The sequence below is a fragment of the Candoia aspera genome, chromosome 3 (assembly GCF_035149785.1).
Source record: "Candoia aspera isolate rCanAsp1 chromosome 3, rCanAsp1.hap2, whole genome shotgun sequence".
Classification (NCBI taxonomy): domain Eukaryota; kingdom Metazoa; phylum Chordata; class Lepidosauria; order Squamata; family Boidae; genus Candoia; species Candoia aspera.
The window spans coordinates 121,575,758-121,600,131 of NC_086155.1; the positions used below are offsets into that span (position 1 = coordinate 121,575,758).

Below are 24,374 nucleotides of genomic sequence, written 5' to 3' on the forward strand. Positions count from 1 at the left end.
AAAAAACTGTATAACCAACCTCTGTTCTAACAATCCACCACAACAGCTAGCATAACAAAAAAATAAAAATATAACTGTACTCAACAAGAGTGAAAAGAGATAAAAATAGTAGGCTATTAAAATATACAAAAAATATGCCACAATACTATTCAGTAAATCATAGTTAAACAAAAGACTTAAAAGACAGTGTATTACATCAGCCCAGTCTTTACACTGAAAGATCTACAAAATATGAACTACAAACAAAAAGGTAGATTTACTGAGAAACTCGTTGCCAATCAAGTAAGATGAGTTGTTTTTTGTTTTGTTTTGCTTTGCTTTCTGAACCCATGTTTGGTTGGTGGCAATCAGCTCAGGGTCTAAATCAAGTCTCATTTTCCTCCTTCACACATCTCATACCTGGGAATAACAGTTGTGCAGCCTCAGTGAGACTTGGGACCTTTCCCATAATCTTCAAATTAAGCCCTTGGGGGTGCATAAGGAAGGCCAATTACCTGCTATGGAAAAACCCTGACTTGACTAAACATTGTAAATAACTTTGCAAGTATATGCAAAGATACACAGCCAAACTGATGAAGCAGTATGGACTGGCCTTTGTTCCCTCTGCCATTTAATACCGGAATGGTATGTTCTATATAGGAATAAAACAATAATGATAATAATAAGCTAAGACATGCACTGAATATGTTATTACATTAGAGTTCTATCCCATCTTCTTTCCAGGAACGAAAGGCAACATTTCTTCTCCATTTTTCCCCACAAGAGGTTGGCTGAGAGAGTGATGGGCCTGAAATCATTTAGTTAGCTTCCACAAACTGGAGTAGACTTGAACCTAGTCTGCCCAATTCTAGATCAAAGCCTTAACTGCTACAGTATCTGACATGAAGGAACAGCCCCTCCTAATGTGTTAATTACATTAATGCTTTTATTCATACTTCAAGTACAGTATTATTATCTTAACAATGGGAAGGGAAACCTCACATGCTAATTTTCACTTAGTTTTATAATCCTTTTTATGTATACATGACTTCATAATAATCCCCAAGCTAGTGGTCATTATTACTCCCAATTTTCTGGATCAGAATAACAGTCCCCATCCAGTGAAAAATTTATGTCAAATCAACATATGAAAACCCCATTCCCATTGGTTCATAAATCTATGGGAGCTTCTATAATCAGAACAGCTGTAAAAGGCACCGTTTTGGGGAAAAGATAAAAAGAAAGCAATACCCATTTATCCCTGTTTTCTTGTGGCTATGATAGTGGGGTCTATTTTTTTGGTTGTTTTTAAATGTAGTTGTCAAAAAGCAAGCTACAGCATTTTGTATCCTTAAGAAGAAGTTTTCACAATCATGAGAGAGGTCTAGTGACCTGGGAAAGGTGAACAGAGTGAGTCCCATGTGAAATCTGTGATCAAACATCTCACATGAAAAAGTATCTATCTCTTACAATAATATGCTTCAGGTTTACAAAGACTGAGGGTTTATAAGATATGAAATCATTTTTGAAAAGTTCAGATTGGTCCCTACCTTTTCTTGAGCCAATCCAGGCATAGACACCCACACTTCTTTTAAATTTATGACAAATAAGTTTATAGTGTATGGTCAAAAAAATCAGTCACACATTGTAATAGAATGTGAGAATGACCTTGGGTGGCGGTGGGGAGGAGATGCTGCCTAGGGAATGATTGGATAATAGAGGGAGGAGCCCACAACTGAGTAACAGGCAGAGAAAGAAACTTAGAAAGGACCTGCCCTGACTGGTTAGGCGGTAAATAGGGAGGGTGGGAGGTTTGTACTTTCAGACTTGCAAGGTTCTGTTAATGTAGCTCAACAATAAAGTACAAGTAGCTCATCTAGTTGTGTTTTCTGTCTGGTTTACCTGGGAGGGCTGACACACATTTTGGCTAGTGAATGATGAAATCAGGAACCTGCTATTTTAGGACAAAACTCCACACTTCTATATGATTTTGAGGTTTCTTTCTACATGATTTTATGGCTGCATGCCTCTTTATTGGTTCAAACTATCCATCAGGCAAAGGCTCAAATCTTAGCTCAGAGAACTACTTATAAGTTTTGCCAACATTGTCAGCTGCGCATAAAAATACCTCCCTTTTTCAGCATTTCTTCTGAAAATGTCCTCACTTGCCCTTATCAGTAACATCATGGGTGCTTCTAGGTTAAACTTTTACTGTGCATGGAATTGGTGGGGACAGAGGAAGAGACAGGTGATATCCTCCAGTTGTAACTTTGCATTTTCCCAGTGCTGCTGCTTTCCTGTTGCTGGTCAGTTTGATACAGTACTGTGACCTTGTTTTGTGTGGTGTTCCCCAGCCCAGCTTAAAGCCTTCCAATTCTGCTAGGTGCTCTGGTTCCTCTTTTGTTCAAAGCTGTCCCTACATTTTGCATCTAGATAAGTTTATACAACCTTTAATTTCTTGTGCTTTGGCTTACATCCACATTCTCTGTTCCTTTGGGACTATTTGGATTTAGATTTAGAGAACTATAAAAGTTGTTTTCCTTTGTCCTTTATAGTTGGCAGCCAGAGGCCTAATGATTAAAGTACTTGGACCTCATGATCAATGTCCACATTGCTCTTATTGTGAAGCCATATATCCTAGTTTTGCCAACTCTGATGTGCCATTCCTTCCTATCTCATTATAATGCTTGAGCTTGGGCTTCTCCATCTGTTTCAATTTTATTAAATATGCAGACCAGACTATGTTCTATCCAGCTTTAAGTAATTCTTACATTATATCACTTTTCCTTTTTTTTTTTTTTTACTAACCTGCACCTTTAATACATACCCATGCTTCTGTGTTTCCTCTTTCTTATAATATACAGGCAGAGACCAAAATTACAAGGCAGGAAGTAAAATCTTCTAGTATTTTCTTTGAGTCATGCTCTGTTCATTGAAAAAGGAATCACTTTTCCTTTGCATAGTATTCATGGTTAATCCTGACTACTACTACTACTACTACTATTATTATTATTATTATTACTATTATTATTATTATTATTATTATTATTATTATTATTTTGAAGTTGATCGTGAACATTGTCACAACATTCTGAAATATAACAAAAAGATGGGGGCTCCAGCTCATATATGTCCTTAATAGTAGATAATGTATGACATATGTTTTTGAGTGGATGTATTTTAGATGGGCTGCTGTCCCAGTTATAAACATCTCTCTTTGAGCTAAGTTTTGTCTTCCCTGGATTTGACTGGAGGTGTCATCCCAATATAAGCTGGCTGTAAGCCTTTAACTATTTGTAGCAAGAGAATATAAGTATCATTCTGCAAAGAGCATTATCTTAGCATAGGTTTTTCTATATTGTTAATCAGTTTTAGTAAAGTGTCTTGTGTTCCTTATTTGTGTTTGTATATACAGTATGTCTTGTTAAATATATCAGCTTTCAACAAATATGTATCTCACACTTTTCTAAGATGAAGTTTTTGGCCAAAATGACAGCTGTTGGGTAGATACTAGGCAAAAAAACTGGTTAAATTAATTTCTACAGTATGGTTAAATTAATTTCTACAGTATGGTTAAATTAATTTCTACAGTACCAATCTTCAAAAATCTAAGCATAGACCCACAAACAATCAAAAGATAAGACTTCTACCTTGCACTAACATGTTCAGCTCCACACTTGCCACCAACAGAATCCAGAAAGAAAGGAGGGGAAAATTCTTCCAACTCAACAACCATAGAAGGGTATGATTCAACAATCACATCCAGAATTCAGTTCATTCAAATGCAGTCCAAGCAGAATAATGTTTAAGCAAATTAAAGAAGTGCAACAGCAGCCACCAAAGTTGGTGGGAAGCATAGGTAGAACTTTTTAGTCCTCAGCAAGTGTGACTATGGTTCATTACAATTGGTAAGACCTGGGCATGTATGTTTGCCTATCTCAGGATATGAAAAATTGCAGAAGACTATGATGAGAAAATAGAACACCAAATGTAGGCTGGAGATACTAAAGAAAAACTGATAGGATATAATGTAGGTAATTTATACCAAGAAAGCCCAAACTACCTCACTTTTAGCTATGAACAGTATGCTATGGGTAGAAGCTCCAAAAGATATGGTGACACATCGATGGCAGAAGTTAGGTAAATTCCCCTCTCCCTGCATACAGACTCACTGGACCACATGCAGCTTATGAAATGTTATCCACTCTACTTAATTTTGATTGGTCTGTGCATCTTTTTTTCTCTTAAGATTTCCAGATAATAGCAGTTTTTGTTCATGTATTGATCACATGAAACATACTCCTTAATTACTGGAGCCAATGGAATATTAACAATATTCATTCTTAGCACTCAGAAAAGTAGGCTGAATATGACAATATATTCATACAAAATTTCTGCATGGTAAACCTGTAGTCTGTGTCCTATACACTGAGAGATAAATAAGGATTTGATCAGAATATCACCAGGCACTGTGGCCAAAGAAGACTGCTGCATAGAAAACACACACACACACACACATTTTAAATTGTCCTGGTTCACTTTACCAGATTTCTATTATTTATTTTAAACCTGAAAAAAAGGCTGCACTAACATCTTAATTCCATCAGATCAATTCTATCAAAAACGTTGCTTGTCAAATTATACCTTTGCCTTGCTGGATTATTCTTGTTTCTGCTTTGACCTTGGAGACCCCACATTCAGTATTGGACAGTAAGTACTAAGTATACACAATTTTATATGAATATCTATCGGCAACAATAATATTTATTCTTAAGCTTAACAAAAAATAACAACAATGATACAGTCCAGGAACCTATTTGTTCAAGCTTTCCTGCTATGCAGTCTGAATACTTAAGTTTTTTTAAACAAATAACTCTTGGCAGACAGAAAAGTAGAGTATCACAGAGAAGGGCTAGATAAAAAACCTTCCTAACAGGCTTCAAATATAAAATGCCTGATCTGTCTTCAGAAATGGTCTTCAGAAAATGTATATGCAATTTCTGCTAGTTCAGCAATTGGTTACTTATGAATTATTTTAGAAATGTTTCTTAGTCCCCACTGTTAGCTTCACTCTATATCAAGAACAGGTCATTTTTGCAACCAACTTCTAATTCAAGACATTTAGCAGGTCTTACCTCAGAAAACCTTCGTATATCTTGAGTCAAAGTTCCTACTCGTTTCCATTTATAATGTTTGAGCAACTTTAGAATTGCTGGGTTCACAGCATTATCGGATGGCACTGTCCGGAAGAAATAAGGATATTTTTTCTTATCTGCTAACTCTGGTGTTGTTGCTGCAAATGAGAGCTGTAAAATAAAACAATTGTTGTTGTTTAAAAAAACTTTCAGCATTATCTATTAATCTAAAATTGACTGAAATGGTAGTGTTATATAGATGAAGAAAAAATAGGGGTATGTCTATATCCTCCTGTTACAAAATGTCAGTGGGATACTAAAAATGAGTGCACATTGCTAAAAATAACTTCATAATCAGATAAAATAATGAATGACAACTGGTAATAGTTAGAAATCTATAGACACATCTGCATGGATGGATATGAACCAGACCAATGCTAGGTGTGAGGGTGCTCTTGAAAGTGCCCTGCAGAGGATCGCTAGCACTATTCCCAGGTAACATTCACACAATGCTACCAGACATATAGGGCTGTTGCGTAAATTAGCAACAACAAGTTTCCACAATAATTCATCATGACTGCCAACCAGCCATAGTCTGGCAAAATTGCTAATACAAACATGCACACATGTGCCCAGGTATACACACACAATATGTAGAAGAGAAACAGGAGGCTCGGTGCCAGGACCCATCATGCCCTTAGGAAAAAGCCCATGAATATCCAAATAATCATAATAATAGCTGCAGCAGCAGCTAGTTTGCATGAGCTGGACTGGGCCTGCTAGATACATAACCTTCCCTCAAGGAAATTAAGATGGCAGAACTTACAAAAAAGAATAAACGGGTATTGGTCTGATACCAAGAAGAGAAATATTGAGAAACAACAGGAGAACATTTCAGTCCTCCAGGACACTGAACCTAAAATAGCTATTCTTGAAGAAATGTTTATGCCCCAGAATAAAATATCTGGATTATAATGTATGTAATAGTAAAATCTAATTCAAGATAATTCCATTGCAGAAGTTAATTAACAGTAGGTGGCAGTACCTAACCAACCTTGGCTGAAAAATCTCAGCAGGTTTGGACTGTAATTGAGATGAGATCACCAGGAAATCCCACAGCTGTAGGGAAAACTGGGAAATCAAAAACCATTCTGAAAGAAGGTAATGGCAAACAGCTTCTGTTTTGCTGCCAAGAAAATTACATGGATATATAACCATGTAGTCATCAGGGTTGAACTTAACTCAAAGGAGTCTTGATCCTTTAGATCAGTTTATTAATACCAGGGTGTTTAAGATACTGCTATTGCTTTAGGAATTATTGCTTTTTATGTACAACATAAACTTAATGTAAATGTTACTGTCTGTATTTCTTCCATTTCATTTTCCTGTACAGTAATATTCATGCCAACTCAGAACAACTTTTATGAGTCCAATGAGGTAAACTCTAGTCCAAGTTTTATCACATGCTACAACTATCTTTCTTGCTTCTGCTATATGCAGTAGTAGATGATCATCTCAAATAATTTCGTATTAATTTTTTGCAAAGTTCTGCAGAGACCATTGGCATTTTCTGTAAGCACAACATTTGCCTCGGCCCTGGAGAAGATACTGGGGGTTGAACTTGAAACATTTTTTTAGTGCCAAGGTTATGCCCTACTACTATACCATGACAATTCTATAACATTACTGAACAGGATTTCTTCTCAGTGAGATTTTTTTTCCCCATTCCTTGACAGTACCTGCATTTCCCAAAGCCTATCCAGAAAGTTGTAATGCTATTCTGAATACTGTGAAAGAAGGCATAGGAAAAGCTTTCCGTACTCACTGATTGCACTGTTAATTCAAGACATTTATATTCAATTTATATCCATTTCCTTTCCCATAGCAGTCTCCTTCAAGCCATCTTAACCATTAAACCTTTCACAGTCTAAGGAGCAGAGGAAATGATCACCTAAGACTGTTCCCACTACCAAATGGGAAAAAATGGTGAGTAGATGTGTTAAGTCCTTCTGCCAAGACAAAACATGATGAACGTGCCACCTAACAATGGATTTTTACAATCTTTACCAAACTCTGAAGTATTTGGTTGCCTATTTATTTATTTTATATTAGGTCCATATCCCAGGTTTATCTTGGAGAATTCAAGGCAGCATATGAAATGCTCCCGCCTCCCATTTCTTCCTTAACCTGTTCTATAAATTCACATTAATTCTTTACACTTTAAATTCTACTGCTGACATTGTAACACTAATTAAACCCTCTTCTGAATATATCATCAATATTACAACAGTGGTTATTTAAACATGGGATAAATAGAAATGGGTAATTATTTAAAATGAACAAATTAGAATTTTATTTATTTAAGATTAAATGTCATTAATAACCTGTGAACTAACATTTTATTGAAGTTATGTCCTTAACAACCTTAAAGACTTTAAGCAAAATGTATATGCTAATTTTCCTTCACTCCAGTTAGCTTTTTTAGTTTCATAAAAGAAAATACTTAAAGTTCTCCCTCTGATCCTGAGTTCAATGAAAGGGTATCAGATTGAATACAGCTCCCTCCATTCTTATTCAAATTGTCCTTTGCCATCTTGAGTCCTATTTCCTTCCTCAGACTTACTACAGCTTTCTGTGAAACTTTCATCAGGTTATGAACAAAAATTAAAAAGTAACGGTTGTCTTTCCTGGAGTCCTTCTGTTTCTTGCTGCCAAATGCTTTTGCTGGCAAAAGCTATCCTGAAACTGCTTCTGGAGTCCATCCTATCTAGGTTCCTTGCAGCTACCCTCTTGCTTCTTCCTAGACTCTCCTTTGCCTACTCTCTCTACTCACAATAAGACCACACAATTCCAACTAATCCAGTTTGAATATTTATTCTCTGTGAAGACCATTTGACCAATCATCTGGCAGTTCAAGGGCCTATCACTGTAAGCCAGTCAGAGGCAACAGAATAGTTGTAAATGACCTTTCAAAACTTGATTTTTTGATCTTTAAAATATAAGTTCAAAACCCATTAAGGTTATTAGATTTATTTTGGGAGTAAAAGTAACTACTAAAAGAGTCCCCTTTTGGGAGAGATGGGCGGTGATAGAAATTAGATAGATAGATAGATTATACTTCATTTGCAATTGGCAGGCTGCTAACAGCAGGCATCAGTCACAAAGTAACTAGCCTCACTTAGAGGTGACCTTTTCCCCAATCCAGATAATTTTTAAAATTATTACTATGGAGCACATATTTATACAGTATATTTTGCAAAACATTGTAAATAACTTTTGTCTCATGCTTTTGGGAGTCTATAAGGGGCTCTCTTGCCATGACATTCCTTCTGTATGTGGATGCCAGGACCCCTTTAGTTTATTTCTAGTAGTCTTCCAGTAAAAGAATGGAAGGATCTTATGCCAAGAGACTGTGATTACTGAAAAGCCAACAAAAAGTTTTAACATTTATCTGACTTGAACATGTTCTAAATACAAAATGCTAATCAGTATTAATAACAATAAAAATAACAGTAACATAATTCATTTCTACAATACTTCTGATTGTATAATCAATGCATTATTCTTACAACAACCTATAAAGCCAACAGATTGTGTAGCATACCAAGGTCTATAACTGAAAAAAGACTTTTTATTTTCAGATAACTAGCCTTAAACATTATGTAGACAGACTGTTATTAAGCAACTAAAACAAACATTTGGGGACAAATAGGGAGCTCCACAGGTTGCTCAAAAGCCTCAGGGGAAGAGACATTGCCTCTAGGCCTCAGGTTATCCATCCTTGCTGTAAATTGGGAATAAAAGTCACAGAAAAGAATGCTATTGGGATCAAGGACTTCCAGATTTACAGCTCACAGTGTTAGCCACTGTGTTATACCAATGTACCAAATGTTCCAGAAATGCAATTTAGGGATAGAAAAATAATAGATGTAGCAGGCTGAAGAAAGGGAATATGTGACTCTCACATGAACCCAGCAACCACTCCTCAGTTAAATATTTTCAAGAGTAGCTTTTAATAAGAAAAGTTGCTTGTTATGGCCTCTTGATATTTGTTATTCTTTCATACACTTGTTTTTAAAACTTTTTTTGTGCTAAACTAATAAAAATGCACACAAAACTATAAATGTAACAGTATTAATTTCCACCTTAAATGGGGAAGAAAAAAGAAATCAGGAATTTTTAATGATTAAATTCAAAAAAATAACGCACACTCATTTTTTATTTATTTATTTATTTATTCATTCATTCAATTTCTATAGCCGCCCATCTCAGACAAGTGACTCTGGGCAGCGAACAATCATAGAAACAGTTAAAACCAACACAAACATAATACACATATACATATACATAAACATATATGTGCATGCACACGCACACACACACCCCAAGAAAATTATAACCTTAGGTGTTAATACAGCCAGGAAACAGGGCCCTTTACACATTTGGGGGCCCAGGCCTGTGCACATAACCAGGTCTTCAAAGCCTTACAAAAGGCCAACAGGGTTGGGGACATCCTAATTTATGGAGGGAGAATGTTCCAGAGGGCAGGTGCCATGGCAGAGAATGTTCAAGAATTAAAGTGACTATTTTTTTCTGTTTTTGTATTTAATTAATAAAAGCAAAACAATTTTTAAAGAATTAATTTGACAGCAGTGACTTGGTATTTTATGCAAGATATTGGAAATTACCAACTGTTTCTCCATTGGCCAAATAAGACCACAGATGAGGGAATGTCAAATATTTCAAAAATATGAACTATATTCTGAGCGAAATCAAAGAATAACAAAAAACAAAGAATAGTTTTTATTTATTTTACTTATTGCTCACATTTATATGGCCACCCATGTCACACAAGTCAACTCTGGGCAGCATGCAACAATGAGATATAAACACTGAATAAATAAAAACAATCATTATAAAAAGATAAAATGATTATTAAAATTTTAAAAATATACCAACCCTGAAGAGAGAGCAAGAACATCAATCATAGTGGAGCCATCTAAGAATGTCTCCCATTCCCAAAGACCCCCAGGCCTGACAACATAACCAGGTCTTGAGGGACTTCCTAAATGATAGCAGAGAAGGAGCAAGCCTAATTTCAGGGGGGAGAATGTTCCACAAGGAGGGAGCCACAGCAGAGAAGGCCCGCCTCCTGGGACCCACTAAATGCAAGTCCCTGGTGGATGGAACCCATAACATGCCTTCCCTGCTTGATCTAATGGGATGGGCTGATGCAATCGGGGAGAGGCAGTCCCTCAGATATCCCAGCCCCATGCCATAATGGGTTTTAAAGATCAAAAACAGCACCTTGAATTGGACCCAGAAGCAAACTGGCAGCCAATGCAACTCACAAAACAGAGATGTAATATGTGCTCTTCTTCAGGCACACACTGCCCACGCTATTGCATTCTGTACCAGTTGAAGCTACCAGATACACTTCAAGAGCAGCCCCATATACAGTACATTACAATAGTCCAATCTGGAGGTGAATAAGGCATGAGTGACAGTGAGCAGAGCCTCCCGATCCAGGAAAGGGTGCAACTGACACACAACACAAAGCTGTGCAAAGACCCTCCTAGCCACGACTGCCACTTGCTCTTTGAGCAAGAGTCGAGAGTCTAGGAGGACTGTGCACCAGGTCTGTCTGGGGTAGTGCAACCCCACCCAGCACCAAGGATGGCATTGTCCCAGAACTGGCAGGACCCAAAACCCAAAGCCACTCAGTCTTGCCAGAGTTCAGCTGAAACCTCTCATTCCTTATGCAGATCCTCACAGCCTCCAGGCACCAGAATAAGGTGTCCACGGCATCACTTAATTCACCTGGAGCAGAGATATATAGTTGGGTATCAGCAGCGTACTGATAGTACCACACTCCTTGGTGATGGATGAGCTCACCCAGTGGCCTCACATAGATATTAAATAGGAGAGGGGAGAGCACCAAACCCTGCAGGACCCCACATAGTCAGGGCCGAGGGCAGGACCCCAATTTTTTAAAAAAATCTATCAATTTTTTTGAATACAAGAAAAAATAACCTCACATTTGTGCACTAATATGGGATATCTTTAAATTTGTCATGACCCTAGATTACAGTGGAATCCATTGTTGAGATTAAGGTGTACTTGTTTCAAGTATTATAGCATATTGTCATTATAGTGTATATTTACACATTTTGTAGTATGTCACTGTTTTTATTTCTGAAGTTCTTTTATTTAATAAAGTAGCTCAAAAGAAATAAGTAAAGTTATATATGATTCTGTTTTTTCTAACAAAAACATAAAATGAAAATTGCTTGATGTTTTCAGGCATTGTTCAAAAATAAGTTTTTGTTTATTATTTTTGGTTCAGGCAACCAAACTGAATTAATAAATACTTTTTAAATAAAGCTTATTATATTAGTTAAAGTTTATAATGGTCATAGACAGTTGATGCATTACAAAATGTGTATTTAATATTTATCAACAATCAAATGTGTACCTTTGTGAAAAAAGCAATTTAATTAGCCACTGCCAATCATTTATCAGTCTGACAACAAACTAAGAACTTAATCAAGGAAGCTTTTAAAATTAATTTTTGTTCAGATTATTTCATAGAATTTTGATTCTGATTTAGGATGAAAGTCTCCAGGTATAAGAATTCTGCTTTAACCATTGGTGTTAGCTATTTCTGACCAAATATATTGATAGAAGTTATAAATGCTATGGAAAAAAAACAGGCTCCAAGAAAGAAAAATACATGTAAATTGTAGTTTATTTTATTTAGTTTATTTTCCACATGTTCTCATCTCATTCATATTAATAGTTTTATACTAGAGACATGTTTGTCAAAGAATTATTGGCTAATTAGCTCACAGTTTTCACCCTAATCCTTGCAATGTAGTTTTTGCCATGGGAATGAAGCCTTTTTCATCATTGAATGACATTATTGTGTCATGTCATTCTGTGATATCTGGGTCGGTCCATCAGCCAACTTAAAACAAAAAACAAAGCAAAAGCCAGGAAATCGTTCAAAGGATGTACAAAGAACTGACAGTGTGTCAAGAGTTATTGAGAACAAATTGAAAAGACATTAAACTGACAGGGGGAACTTCTGCTAAGCCTGAATATAACCTCATGCAGCTTTCCTCACCTTTGTATGACAAGCTGCACCTGCCAAACCAGAAATATCTTTCAGATAATGATTAAAATTATGAGAACACTAGCCCCCATAACCTCCAGCCACACTATAAGCACTGTGGATGGGGGACTGGGGTAAAGAAAAAAGAAAAAAGAAGGAAGAGGAAGGGAACATTTAAACATAAGAATACAATTGTTGATGCAAGCTTTAGAGGGTTGAGTAATCTTTAAGGGGCATGATTGAAATGTTGAGTATATGATACTACCATTATTATAAAATTGCTACTGTGGGATTGGATTATTCACAAAATGGCAGCTATGATGAGCACAGCCAGTCCAAATGCATTCACTTACCAGAATACAAATTAATGACAATGCTTCCTGCCATCCCTCCTATGGTTCCTCTGGACTGGATGAGGACACATAAGACAAGATGGAGGCAATTTGGATTCCTTTGTCCAATCACTCCTCTGAACATGTGATGAGGCATGGTTGGGAGATCTTCAAGTGTTCCCCTACTGCTTCATCCACAATCAGAATATTATCCAGGGTTTTTTTTAATCTTTGGAATTATTGGTAGATGCTTTTTTGGGTGATTAATTTTTCTGCTGATAGGTGACACACGGTGGGAGGAGGGAGGATGATAGAGATTCCACCAACCACTATTTTGAAACTACCCAGAGTTATAGTGCATTTGGGCAGTAGCACTGAGTGGCCTTTTGCCAAGGTACTGCCAATACTGTAGAATGGTAGACTATGAGGGTAGTGCTTTTTATACCAAGATACATTCCTCTCAACTCAAGGACAAAAAAGCAAGCAAGAAAGAAAGCAGTGATGCGGTGAAGAAATAGGATAAATAAATAAATAAATTCACACAAAGCACCCCTTCAAAGCAGGACTGCAAAGCAATAAGGCCTTTCTCGGCATCTGAAAACAAACATCCTATTGCTTCACTTTGCATCACATGCCTTGTGCAGAAGTTCCAGTCACTTGGGGAGACTTCTGTGCATGTGCAGAAGCATCTTTTGGTTCCTTCAGCTGGCTTCTGGAAGGGTTGAAAAAGGCCTTGGAGCATCAGGAACAGCCTTGAGGAGTACCTCGCTAAGGTAAATTGCAACAGCCTTACACATACCATATATCTCTCCAAGAAAAACAGACTCAGCTAAAAGCTGTGGAAATGTCAGGCATGCAATCCACCAAAGGTAGCACAGACTCAAAGGTCTTAGTTCTTCCCTAGACTAACTGTGCTTTATGTCTCAAGTCCTGTTGGCACAATAACAGAAGGAAACATCTTTTTAAATCATGTTAAGTGCAGGGCTCCATTTACTATATGAACACCTATTCTTCTGCAGGTAAAACAAGTGGAAAGTTTAATTACTCTTAAATACAGTTTTTCTCTCACAGTTATTCTTCACACTCACACTTAATATTACACAAGGCTATCAGCTGACATCTTTAGAGCTGAGCACTTGTAAGTGTAAAAACAGCTGTGACAGTAACTGCTTTATAATCACAATTGGGTAGTCATGTCAGCTCTCTACCTCTAATTTGTCTTACAAGTATTTGGAGTACAGATAACTATTTGTCACATAAAAATGAGTGATCAGTAAAGGATTGCAATGTATTTTAAATCCATAAATGGAAGTGATCTTTCTAAACACGTGATGGGTATTCAGTGTTTTTTGGCAAATGATTATTCAGAACACTCAGTTGGGAATAAACTTTGAAGGTTTTTGTACAGAATCTATTATATTTTATTACTGCGTGAGCATTGTGTAGATAATATAATTCACAATCACTTTGCAAGAATGATAGAACAAACCTGTTACAGCAGAAGTAACAGGAAAGACTTTTTCTCCATTCCACCTTTGAGCCAAGAAAAAGTCGAATGGCAGAAGAAGGTTCAACTTTCAGTTTTTGCTGATTATGCAAATGTTAAACTGAAATTCTGCCAGGAAAGATAAGGTAATCCTAGTATGTATAACCAAGGCCTAGATTATGAATTATAAATCTGTGAAGATGTATTGATGATGTAGAAAATGGCATCATGATGTCAGAAACAACAATCAAATTACTTAACTGCCTATAGTCTCCAACTCCAATTAGTATCTTCTATTTCACCTGTGAGACAGTCAGGAATTATAGTACACATTCTACAATATGTCCACTGGGCGGGAAGGAGTGCAAAACATGTGTTGTGATATCACAATGCAAGCTCTGCTCCTTTTGGACTTGCATGTGACATTGCAACGCAAGTATGAAAAAGCAGAGATTTTGTGTTGTGATGTCACAATGCACATTTCATAATTTTGGAATCATCATGATAAGGAAAGGACACCTATGCACGTTGCATTTTTATAAGAAGGAAGCACATTAAGCATATGCAGAGATAAAGAAGAGAGCTGCTTTCTTGTAGAAAAACTTTAACCAAATATAACTTTCACAACACTGCATAATTAAAATACAAAATACAGAATATACTGTAGAACAGATAGAATACAAGTCTAAAAAAGAAACAAGAAAAACTAAAACAGTGCAAGAATAGACAGAAAAATGTAAGACAGGTGACTTCTGACCTTCTTCAACACAGATATAAAAGCACATAAGAGTTAATCTCTTGCTATTAATTAAACATTTAGTAACATTATTTCTTTAAAATCAAACCATTTAATCATCAAAACCCAAAATCAGAACTTAGTTCTTTTCTGTTACAAGCAAATAGTCCAAACAGCCAGATACACATTTATAAGACAGAGAATGCCAAGGAATTTGGCACTTGGCTGCTTGCCAGAAGAAACTGCCATTATGAATGTCAAGTCATAAAGGTGATCAATGTTACCAGATTGTAATTGAAATATCAACATCAGCATTACAAAAAAAATCAACGAACATATAATTGCTGAATGAATGAATGAATGAATGAATGAATGAATGAATGAATGAATGAATGAAACCAGACATTTGCATACAAAACTTTCCTACGCATATTTTTCAAGAATATTTATCTAGAAAAAGCCCATCAAAATTCAGTGGAGCTGATATTCCAGTAAGTGGTTAAGACTAAGATGGACTGGAAATGAAATAGCAGTGGTCAAGCATTACTTTGAAACTTTTTAATCAGCATCCCCCTGTATATTTTCCTCTCACTTTCTTCACTTCAAATGAATCATTAATATACCATTTAAATGTGAGATTTGGGGCATAGTTGTACCTGTAAGTGCTTCTTAACAAGGCTTTAAATAGTTTGATAAATAAACCGGTTTACACACTTGCCCTAATAGTAGGGATAAATGCTACCAGAGATAGCAGATGTTGTAAATCAATAGTAAAATCAAGGTTAATTCTTCCACAGTGCCTTGGAGAAGGAAAATGTGTATTTTTGCTGTTATTTTTTTCAGTTGGAAACTATTCCACAAAACTTTCAAACAAATGGCTATTTGTTTAGCCATTTGCAACAAGAATTGCCTTTGAGAGATCTAAAGGAGGAGTCTTAAATTGTTTTCTTTTAGTCTATAACTATGTAAATGACATAGGCATCAGAAGCACAACCCTAATGCCCCTGGAACTGCATCACAGGGACAAAAAGATTTGTTGTCTAGTATCTTCTGCAACTAATGTGAGAGTCCCAAAGTTGAAGGGGAAAATCTGGCATTTGGAAGTTTTCCATTACAACTATTAACCTTCTTCATATTAAAGGCGATGAAAGGAAGGCAGAGCAATCATGTTTATCCCCCACAGCAGCTCTTCCCTCTCTCCTGCTTCACCATCACTTCACTGATTCCTATCTCATTACTGCACCTTCCAGCCATTCTCTTGCTTTCCACAACATCACTATTACTCTACTTCTAGGAAATGTAAGATTCCTCACCCCCACCCCCCTTAAAAGACAATTACTTGGGAAATTAACCTCAATATGTAAAGGATGAGTATCTGTAGTGGAGAGTCTCCTCTAGAAGATGTCTACATAAAGAAAATGAGATTAAGAAACTGACCCAGCAGAAGTAGAATTCCTAAGCATAGCTAACTAAGAAAAAGACTAGACAACTCAATGAGACTTACTTGTCCTAACAGCCAGGAACCACGCTGAGACAAGGAATAGGTCTCTAGTGTTTTATTACTGCTACATAACAGAGAATCCTAACAAACTGAAGAAGTGTGGGAAAACCCAGACATATAAACCCCAAAGACTAAGGCGGGCCCGATCTGTGTCTCTTTGAATGGCCACCTAATTCCTCAATACTACGCATGCGCTTTACAGCCTGGATGGGAGCCCCCTGCTTGCCATCCTCACTCATGACATCACCCTCCCCTCCAGATTTACATTCCATTTCAGCCCCCTCCCTTCCAGAGTTCCTTCCTCCCTCCAGAGTCTCATGAGAGGCCATCTCCCCCTCCAAGCTCCCATGGGAACTGGGCAACGATGGAAAGTCTTCAAAGGAAAACTCCTCCAGGGACGAATCAGTGCTGCTCTCCAGGTCTGATAATGCGTCTGGCCCAGGTGGCTGCTGCTGGAAAATAGCTAGATAATTAGAAGAGTCGTCCCCCCTCCCCCCTGGGAAATGCACGCCTGAGGTGGAGGGCTGTGCCCCCCCCTCCTCTGTAACTGGAGTCAAGGCTTCAGGCGGGGGTGGAAGGTGCAAACCTACGAATTCCTCTGCCTGCTCATCCAAGTGAGGAATCTCTGGTAGAGTGCGAGGCTTGGGTTTGTGAGGAAAAAGCTGATGGAATCGATGAACCAGTGCTGGAGCATGTACATCTCTGGCATTCTCCCACGTGCGCACTTCCTCAGGGTACCCTTTCCAGTGTATGAAATATTGGATGCCCCTTCCCCTCCTCCTAGAGTCCAGAATTTCCTCAACTTCGTATTCCTCCTCCCCCTCCACAATTACTGGGGGTGGGGGGCAGTTGCGATCGTAAGGCACTTGGGGGAGGGTCTTTGGCTAGCAATGATCTGTGAAACACTGGATGGACGTTCATGGATGCTGGTAGCTGTAAACGATAAGCCACTGGATTTATCTGCTGTACCACAGTGAAAGGGCCCACAAACTTAGAGTCCAATTTCTTGGAGGGTCTGGTAGAGTTCAAAAACTTGGTAGAGAGCCACACCTTGTCTCCTACCGCAATCGCTGGCCCTTCCTGTCTGTGAGCATCTGCGGCTCTCTTGTAAGTACTCTTTGCCCTGTTCAGCTGCTCCTTTAACAACTCCTGTGCGGCTTGTTGCTCTTTAAGAAAATCAGCCGCGGCTGGAACAGTTCCCTGCTGGGAGGAGGTGGGCAACACCCGAGGGTTAACCCCGTAGAGTGCCTGGAAAGGGGACATCTTGGTAGAGGACTGTACAGAATTATTATATGTAAATTCTGCCATGGGGAGCAGGGCTGGCCAATTGTCTTGCTGATAAGTGGTGTAACACCTGAGATACTGCTGTAACCACTGGTTAATTTTCTCGGCTTGCCCGTTACTAGCAGGATGATGCGCTGATGACAGGTGGATCTGGACCCCTAATGACTGGAAAAGGGCCCTCCAGAACCTGGAAGTGAACTGTGGGCCTCTGTCACTCACCAAGTGATTCACCATGCCTCTATACCTAAAAACATGGTCCATGAACAACTGCTGGTGCAGATGGGAGGTGTCATGAGTAAGGATGGCGAGCAGGGGGCTCCCATCCAGACTGTTAAGCGCATGCGTAGCACTGAGGAATTGGTCAGCCATTCAAAGAGACACAGATCAGGACCGCCTTAACCTTTGAGATTTATATGTCTGGGTTTTTCCCATGCTTCTTCAGTTTGTTAGGATTCCTGTTATGTATAAGCAATAAACATTAGAGACCAGTTCCTTGTCTCAGTGTGTTTCCTGGCTGTTAGGACAGGAGGCCCTTGCAAGGAATAAAATGCGCCATTTTTGTGAAAAGGTCCACCACCACTAGTATGGAAGTCAGTCCCTGGACCGGGGGTAAATCAGTGATGAAATCCATGGAGATTGTATCCCAAGGCCTACTGGGGGTGGGTAGGGGTTGCAAGAGTCCTATGGGCTTCCCTGGGAGAGGCTTGGCTCGTCTGCAGGTGTGACAAGAAGCAACGTAACCCTTTATGTCTGCAGTCATCTTAGGCCACCAGTAGTCTCTCAGAACTCTATGGAGAGTTTTGAAAACACCTCCGTGGCCTGCCATTTGGTGGTCATGGCAAAGTCTCAGTACATCCTCCCTCAATGAAGGGGGAATATATAATTGCCCACTATGCCAGAGGATTCCTGCCTCCACATTGAATGGGGGGGCAGTGTCTTGCGGGGCCCTCTGGAGGTCATCCATCCTGGCCCTGGCATACGGGTCCTGTTGCTGCTGAGCTCTGACTCTTGTAAATAGGTCCTCTGCTTGTCTGCCTGCTGCTAAAATCTCTGTTTGGTTCCCCCTCATAGACTGATGAAAGTTGTGAGGTTGTAATATAGTAGCCTGTACCTCCTGGTGAGTAGCGGGGGTTGCCTGAAAGGATCGAGACAGGGTGTCTGCCAAGCAGTTTTGCGCCCCAGGCACATAAGAAATAACAAAATTGAAACAGGAGAAAAACTGGCTCCATCTGATTTGGCGTGGGGTGAGGGATCTGGTGTTTTGTAGAAGCTGTAAATTCTTGTGATCGGTGCAACTTTCACAGGAAAGGCTGCACCTTCTAGCCAGTGCCTCCACTCTTGGAATGCTGCTTTAATTGCCAGCAACTTCTTGTTAAAAACATCATAGTTTCTCTCTGCTGGTGAGAGCATACGTGAAAAAAAGGCACATGGAAGCAATGTATTCTTGGTTTTGTTTGTATATTGCAATAACACCGCCCCAACGGCAATATCGGAAGCATCTGAATGCATTATGAATTGCTTCGTGGGATCAGGGTGTCTTAACAGCGGCTGGGATGCAAAGCGTTGCTTAAATTCTTGGAAGGCTGCTTGCTCTCTCTCCCCACAAATGAATTTTGATCCTTTCTTCAAAAGCTGTGTGAGGGGTCTAGCCCTGTCACTAAAGTTTTTTATGAACCGCCTGTAGAAATTGCAAAATCCTAGATATCTTTGTACTTCTTTAACATTTCGGGGAGGTGGCCAAGAGAGAATTGCCTGGACCTTAGAAGGATCCATGGATATGCCTTCTGTTGATACTTTATAGCCCAGGAAATGTAATTCAGTTAAATCAAAGGCACACTTCTCTAGCTTGGCGAATAGCTTGTTCTCTCTCAGTCTTTGTAAGACATTACGTACATGGGTTACATGAGTTGTAGCATCCTCAGAGAAAATTAATATGTCATCTAGATAAATGACCAGATACTTATCTAGTAAATCAGAGAAAATTTGATTCATAAATCTGGAAAATATGGCTCCTGCATTAGACAAGCCAAAGGGCAAAACAAGGTACTCAAATTTACCAGACCTGGTGTCGAAGGCAGTTAGATATTTGTGCCCCTCTTTCATCTGGATCAGATTGTACGCATTCCTGAGATCCAACCTGGTAAAAATGCATGCTTTCTGTAAACGATCCAGCAAATCAGAGATTAAAGGCAGCGGATAAGTTGCTTTTTTTGTTTGTTTATTTAAAAAACTGAAATCGTGGACCACTCTCATGGGTGTCTCCTGGGTTGCAGGTGCCAACGGGTCAGGCTTCTTTGGTACGAAGAAGGTAGGAGCAGACGCTGGGGAAGTAGACGGTCGGATGAACCCCTTTTGGAGATTAGAATCCAAGTAATTCTTTAAGGTGGCTAGTTCTTTGGGAGACATGGGATATTGTTTCCTTGCTGGAATCCTGGCTCCTGGTATCAACTCAATGGTGCAATCACAGTCCCTATGGGGGGGTAGTGCTGTGGCCTCTTGTTCGCTGAAAACATCTGTGAAATCTGCATACTTGGCTGGCAACTGGACCCCCCCTGCTTCCGTGACTGCGTTGGCTGCTGGAGAGCGGAGAGAGGCTTGAATCTTGTGGTGCTGGCATTCCTTAGCTGGGAAGGAGATTGCTCCCGTAGCCCAGTTTAGCAATGGGTTGTGGATCCTCAGCCAAGGCATGCCTAGGATTACAGGCACATTAAGCGATGCAGTAACATAAAGCTGGATCCACTCAGTGTGGTCTCCCGTAGTCAGTTGCACCGGTTCTGTGAACCTTCTAATCAGCCCTGCCTTGAGGGGCTGGCCGTCAATGGTCTCCACTTCTATGGGACATGGCAATTCTATGGTCGGGATGTTGAAGTCTTGTACGGTCTGCACATCAATAAAATTGGTTGAAGCTCCGGAATCCACGAGGGCCTCTAGCTTGACCTGGTGCTCTGGGTTGACGTGCATTATTACTGGTAAGTAGTAAAAGGATTGCCTGGAATCCTCGGAATGAGCCCTCCTTAATTGATTGATGGTCTCCCTGCTGAGCTCTGTGGAGGGAGACCGACGGCGTTTCCCTGGTTGGAAGCAGAGGCGGAGATGGCTCTTGTTTCAGCTGCTTGCCCTGGGGGTCTTACTGAAGTTGTTTGGTTTCTCGCTGGGCAAGCTCTCACCATGTGCCCCTGGGCTCCGCAGTAGAAACACAGGGCTCTCTCTCTCCTTCTCTGCCTCTCAGCCTCGGAAATAAGTCTCCTGCTTGCCCCGATCTGCATCGGCTCCTCTGGCCCTGAGTGAGTGGATGCCACGGAGAGAGCTGGAAATCCTGGAAGCGCTCTGAGGGCCCTGGTTCTCCCCGGCTGCATCTGTCTGAGCTCTTCTAGCCTGGCATCTATGACCACAGACAACTGATATAAGGCTTCTAGGTTAGCTGGTGTTCCCTGGTGCACTAATTCATTCTTAATTTCTTCATCCAGCCCCTGTTTGAATTGGTCTTTTAATGCACTCTCATTCCAGTCCAGATCTCCTGCTAACAACTTGAAATCAGCAATGTAGATTCCCACCCTCTTGTTACCTTGCTTGAGTTTCCGAATTTCCCGGCTGGCAGTGACCTCTCTGATCGGGTTGTCAAAGTGTGCTCAGAAACTTGCCAAAAAGTTCTGGTAGTCGTTGAGAATCAGGTCGTTGTTCTCCACCATGGGAATAGCCCATTTGGCTGCTGGTCCCTTTAGCAGACTTAGGATGAAGGTGACTCTAGTTCTGTCTGTGGGAAACTCTGCCGGTCTGCTGTCGAAAAACATAGTGCACTGTGTGAGGAAGGTTCTCAACTGTCCTGCTTCTCCTCCAAACTTCTCTGGTAGACTGCCTTGGGATCTCAAGACTACTGGCGGAGCTGCTGCTGCTGCTGCTGGCGCCGGTTGTGGGTTAATCGGAGCTGGTTGTTGTAACTGCTGTAGCATGGCAGCTTGTAATGTGTTGACCTGTAGATCTACCTGTTGTTGGTGTTGCTGCAGGGCTGTTGCCAATTGTTGGATGGCGAGCTGAATTTCTTGGTTTTCTGAAGACATTTCCAAATGTCTCCCCTTTAAATTCTTTGTTCCTCCCTCTGTCGATGGGAGTAGGAGTTTGTTAGGATTGATGTCCTAACAGCCAGGAACCACGCTGAGACAAGGAATAGGTCTCTAGTGTTTTATTACTGCTACATAACAGAGAATCCTAACAAACTGAAGAAGCGTGGGAAAACCCAGACATATAAACCCCAAAGACTAAGGCGGGCCCGATCTGTGTCTCTTTGAATGGCCACCTAATTCCTCAGTACTACGCATGTGCCTTACAGCCTGGATGGGAGCCCCCTGCTTGCCATCCTCACTCATGACATCACTATAGAATAACTGTGCGCAGCTTTCCTTGTGCTTGCATCCAAATCCAAAATCTCTATCAGAAGTGCTCAATACCTCAAAATCTCCCCTTTTCTGATGCAGCAATCGCCTATGCCTATTTACTTGGGAGTAAGAATAGGCATTTGTTGTTGTTTATTTGTTCAGTCGCTTCTGACTCTTCGGGACTTCATGGATCACGCCAGAGGTTCCTGTCAGTTGTCACCACCCCCAGCTCCCCCAAGGTCAAATCCGTCCCCTCTAGAATGTCACGCATAGGTTTATATTTGTGAACCCTAGATTTCCACTGTGGGAATGCATGCATGTATTTGTGTGTAGGTGTTAAAGAAAGTAATTTGTATGAGAGTGATTTGTGTGTATATATGAAGATAGTCTATCAATGAATTTAACAAACAAGTTGCCTTATTTACAGTATTAGTTCAAATTATTTTTTATTTATTGATGTTTTTATTTCTCTCTTTGCTCCGCCCAGTTGAGAAGTATGGTTTCTGGTAAGGGTATATATACACAAGCATGTATGCACACATAGTTATAACTATGCCGCATGTAATCTATATTATGTACATATGTATGTATTCATGTATGTAATCTATAGATTACATCTCACACATCAGCAAAGGGTATGGGTTTTCCTTCTTTAAAGTTTAATATGCCTTACTGTTTATAGGAATAAGATCACTTCTATTTTCTATTTTTCTTTCCTATCTGGGTGCAAGTGTAAGAGCAGCCCAAGTGAACAAACAAAAGAAATGGGTTTTCAGCAGTACAACAGTTAGGAAGGAGAGACACTGCTGACTGAAAAAGGTGACAAAGAATAGGGATGCTATAATTCGTTCTTTATAAAATTTAACTCTACCTATTAGATCAACATCTTTATTATTATAATAGAATGAGCAAAGGACCATTTATTATAGAATAACATAATTAGAAAGCAAATATTTGAACCAAAATTAAGAACAGAATTATCTATCCAATAAATGTCTTTAAGTCCTTGGATTATATTGGACCTATACTCTGCAACAGCACAAGTTATGAATTTTAAAAGAGGATTATACTATATTAAAGACATGGCAGCACAACCAGTCTGGGCTTCCCATAGGATTTTGCTTGTTAATAAGCTAATTTATAAAGTCACCAAAGTTCCAGTTTTCTATACAGAAACATTTTCACTGACAAGTGTAACTGTGCCACATATTCCCAAGAGAATGATGCTGAAGAATTTTGCTCACCCAACTTCAGTCTCTTAAATAGTCACAGGAAAGAATTTGAGATTATGACATCGGAATATTAGACAATTAGCATAGGACAATTACTTGTTCTCACAATTTAATTGGAACTTCAGAGGGTAGTTGGTGTTTTTTTTGTAATTTGTGAAATCCTGGTAGTACAGACTTAAACACTAATAATAAGTGTTTCTATTCCTTCTCTAGTGATTCAACTCTCCTGGGAGAGATTCTGTCAGGATTCAACCCTTCTGAATAAACAAACATCATCAATGGACTAATGTATTACATGCCAAAAAAACCAGGGTTACCTGATCCCCTTGTTAATGTCTTTAATCAATGGCTTTCTCTTTTCTTTTAAGCAGTGATCTGGCTCTATTCTACTGAAGCTTGAAACTAGGCCATGACAAGACTGATGATCAAAAGAATAATTCAACTCTCATTTCAGCCATGAATTCATCAGGTTATTACCTCAAGGATATTGTCACAACAAGCAATATAAATTTAATACTGATCTTCCTTACACAACAGTTGTAAAGACTGCTGAGAAAATGTATCTATCTTTTAAGCACTAAAGCAACTATGGAACTGCTACTATTTAATTTTAATTTTTTCAGATAATTTCAGATAAACATAGGCAGTCCTAGGTGACTCAAACATTCAAGTCTGGTAACCCCTGCATAAATCAATTTTCATGCACATTGGATTACACACCATGTACATACACCCAAATTATGGCACTCATTTTCAGACCCCTTTGCATAATGTCAGAATTATGCAAGTCAGGCTTTATATAACCCAGGGACAATTTAAGATTATAATCATTGCTGACATGCACTGTGTCTGGATTTTCAGAGGCCAGATATGGCAGTTCTGGTTTAAGTACAGTGATTCTGGTTAGGCGCAAAAAATCTTTTGAACTCAGAGTTACACAAATTAGTTACCAAACCAGAGAGTGTCATTTTAGCAATATACATATTTGAGAAAAAATGTCGTGTTCTTACCATCTCAAGGTTAGACTACACGGAGCTGCTTTGAAGACTACTCAAAAACTGCAAAACACAGTTGTCTACTTGCTAGTGATTATTAGCCATTACAGCCATATCGATTTTGCAGAGAGTGGATTGACTTCCAATAGGCATCTGGGCATAATTCAAAGTGTTAATTATAAATTATAAATCCTTTCACAGTTAGGC

At 39.2% G+C, this 24,374-nt stretch overlaps 1 protein-coding gene across 1 annotated transcript in view; it reads right to left on the minus strand.

The window, feature by feature from the left end:
- The window catches only part of GABBR2 (gamma-aminobutyric acid type B receptor subunit 2), a 364,113-nt gene that overhangs the window by 256,833 nt on the left and 82,906 nt on the right, over positions 1–24,374 (minus strand). The window contains exon 3 of the mRNA XM_063298738.1: positions 5,115–5,285. Coding sequence (XP_063154808.1) covers positions 5,115–5,285 — 171 coding nt within the window. The remainder of the gene's footprint in view (positions 1–5,114; positions 5,286–24,374) is intronic.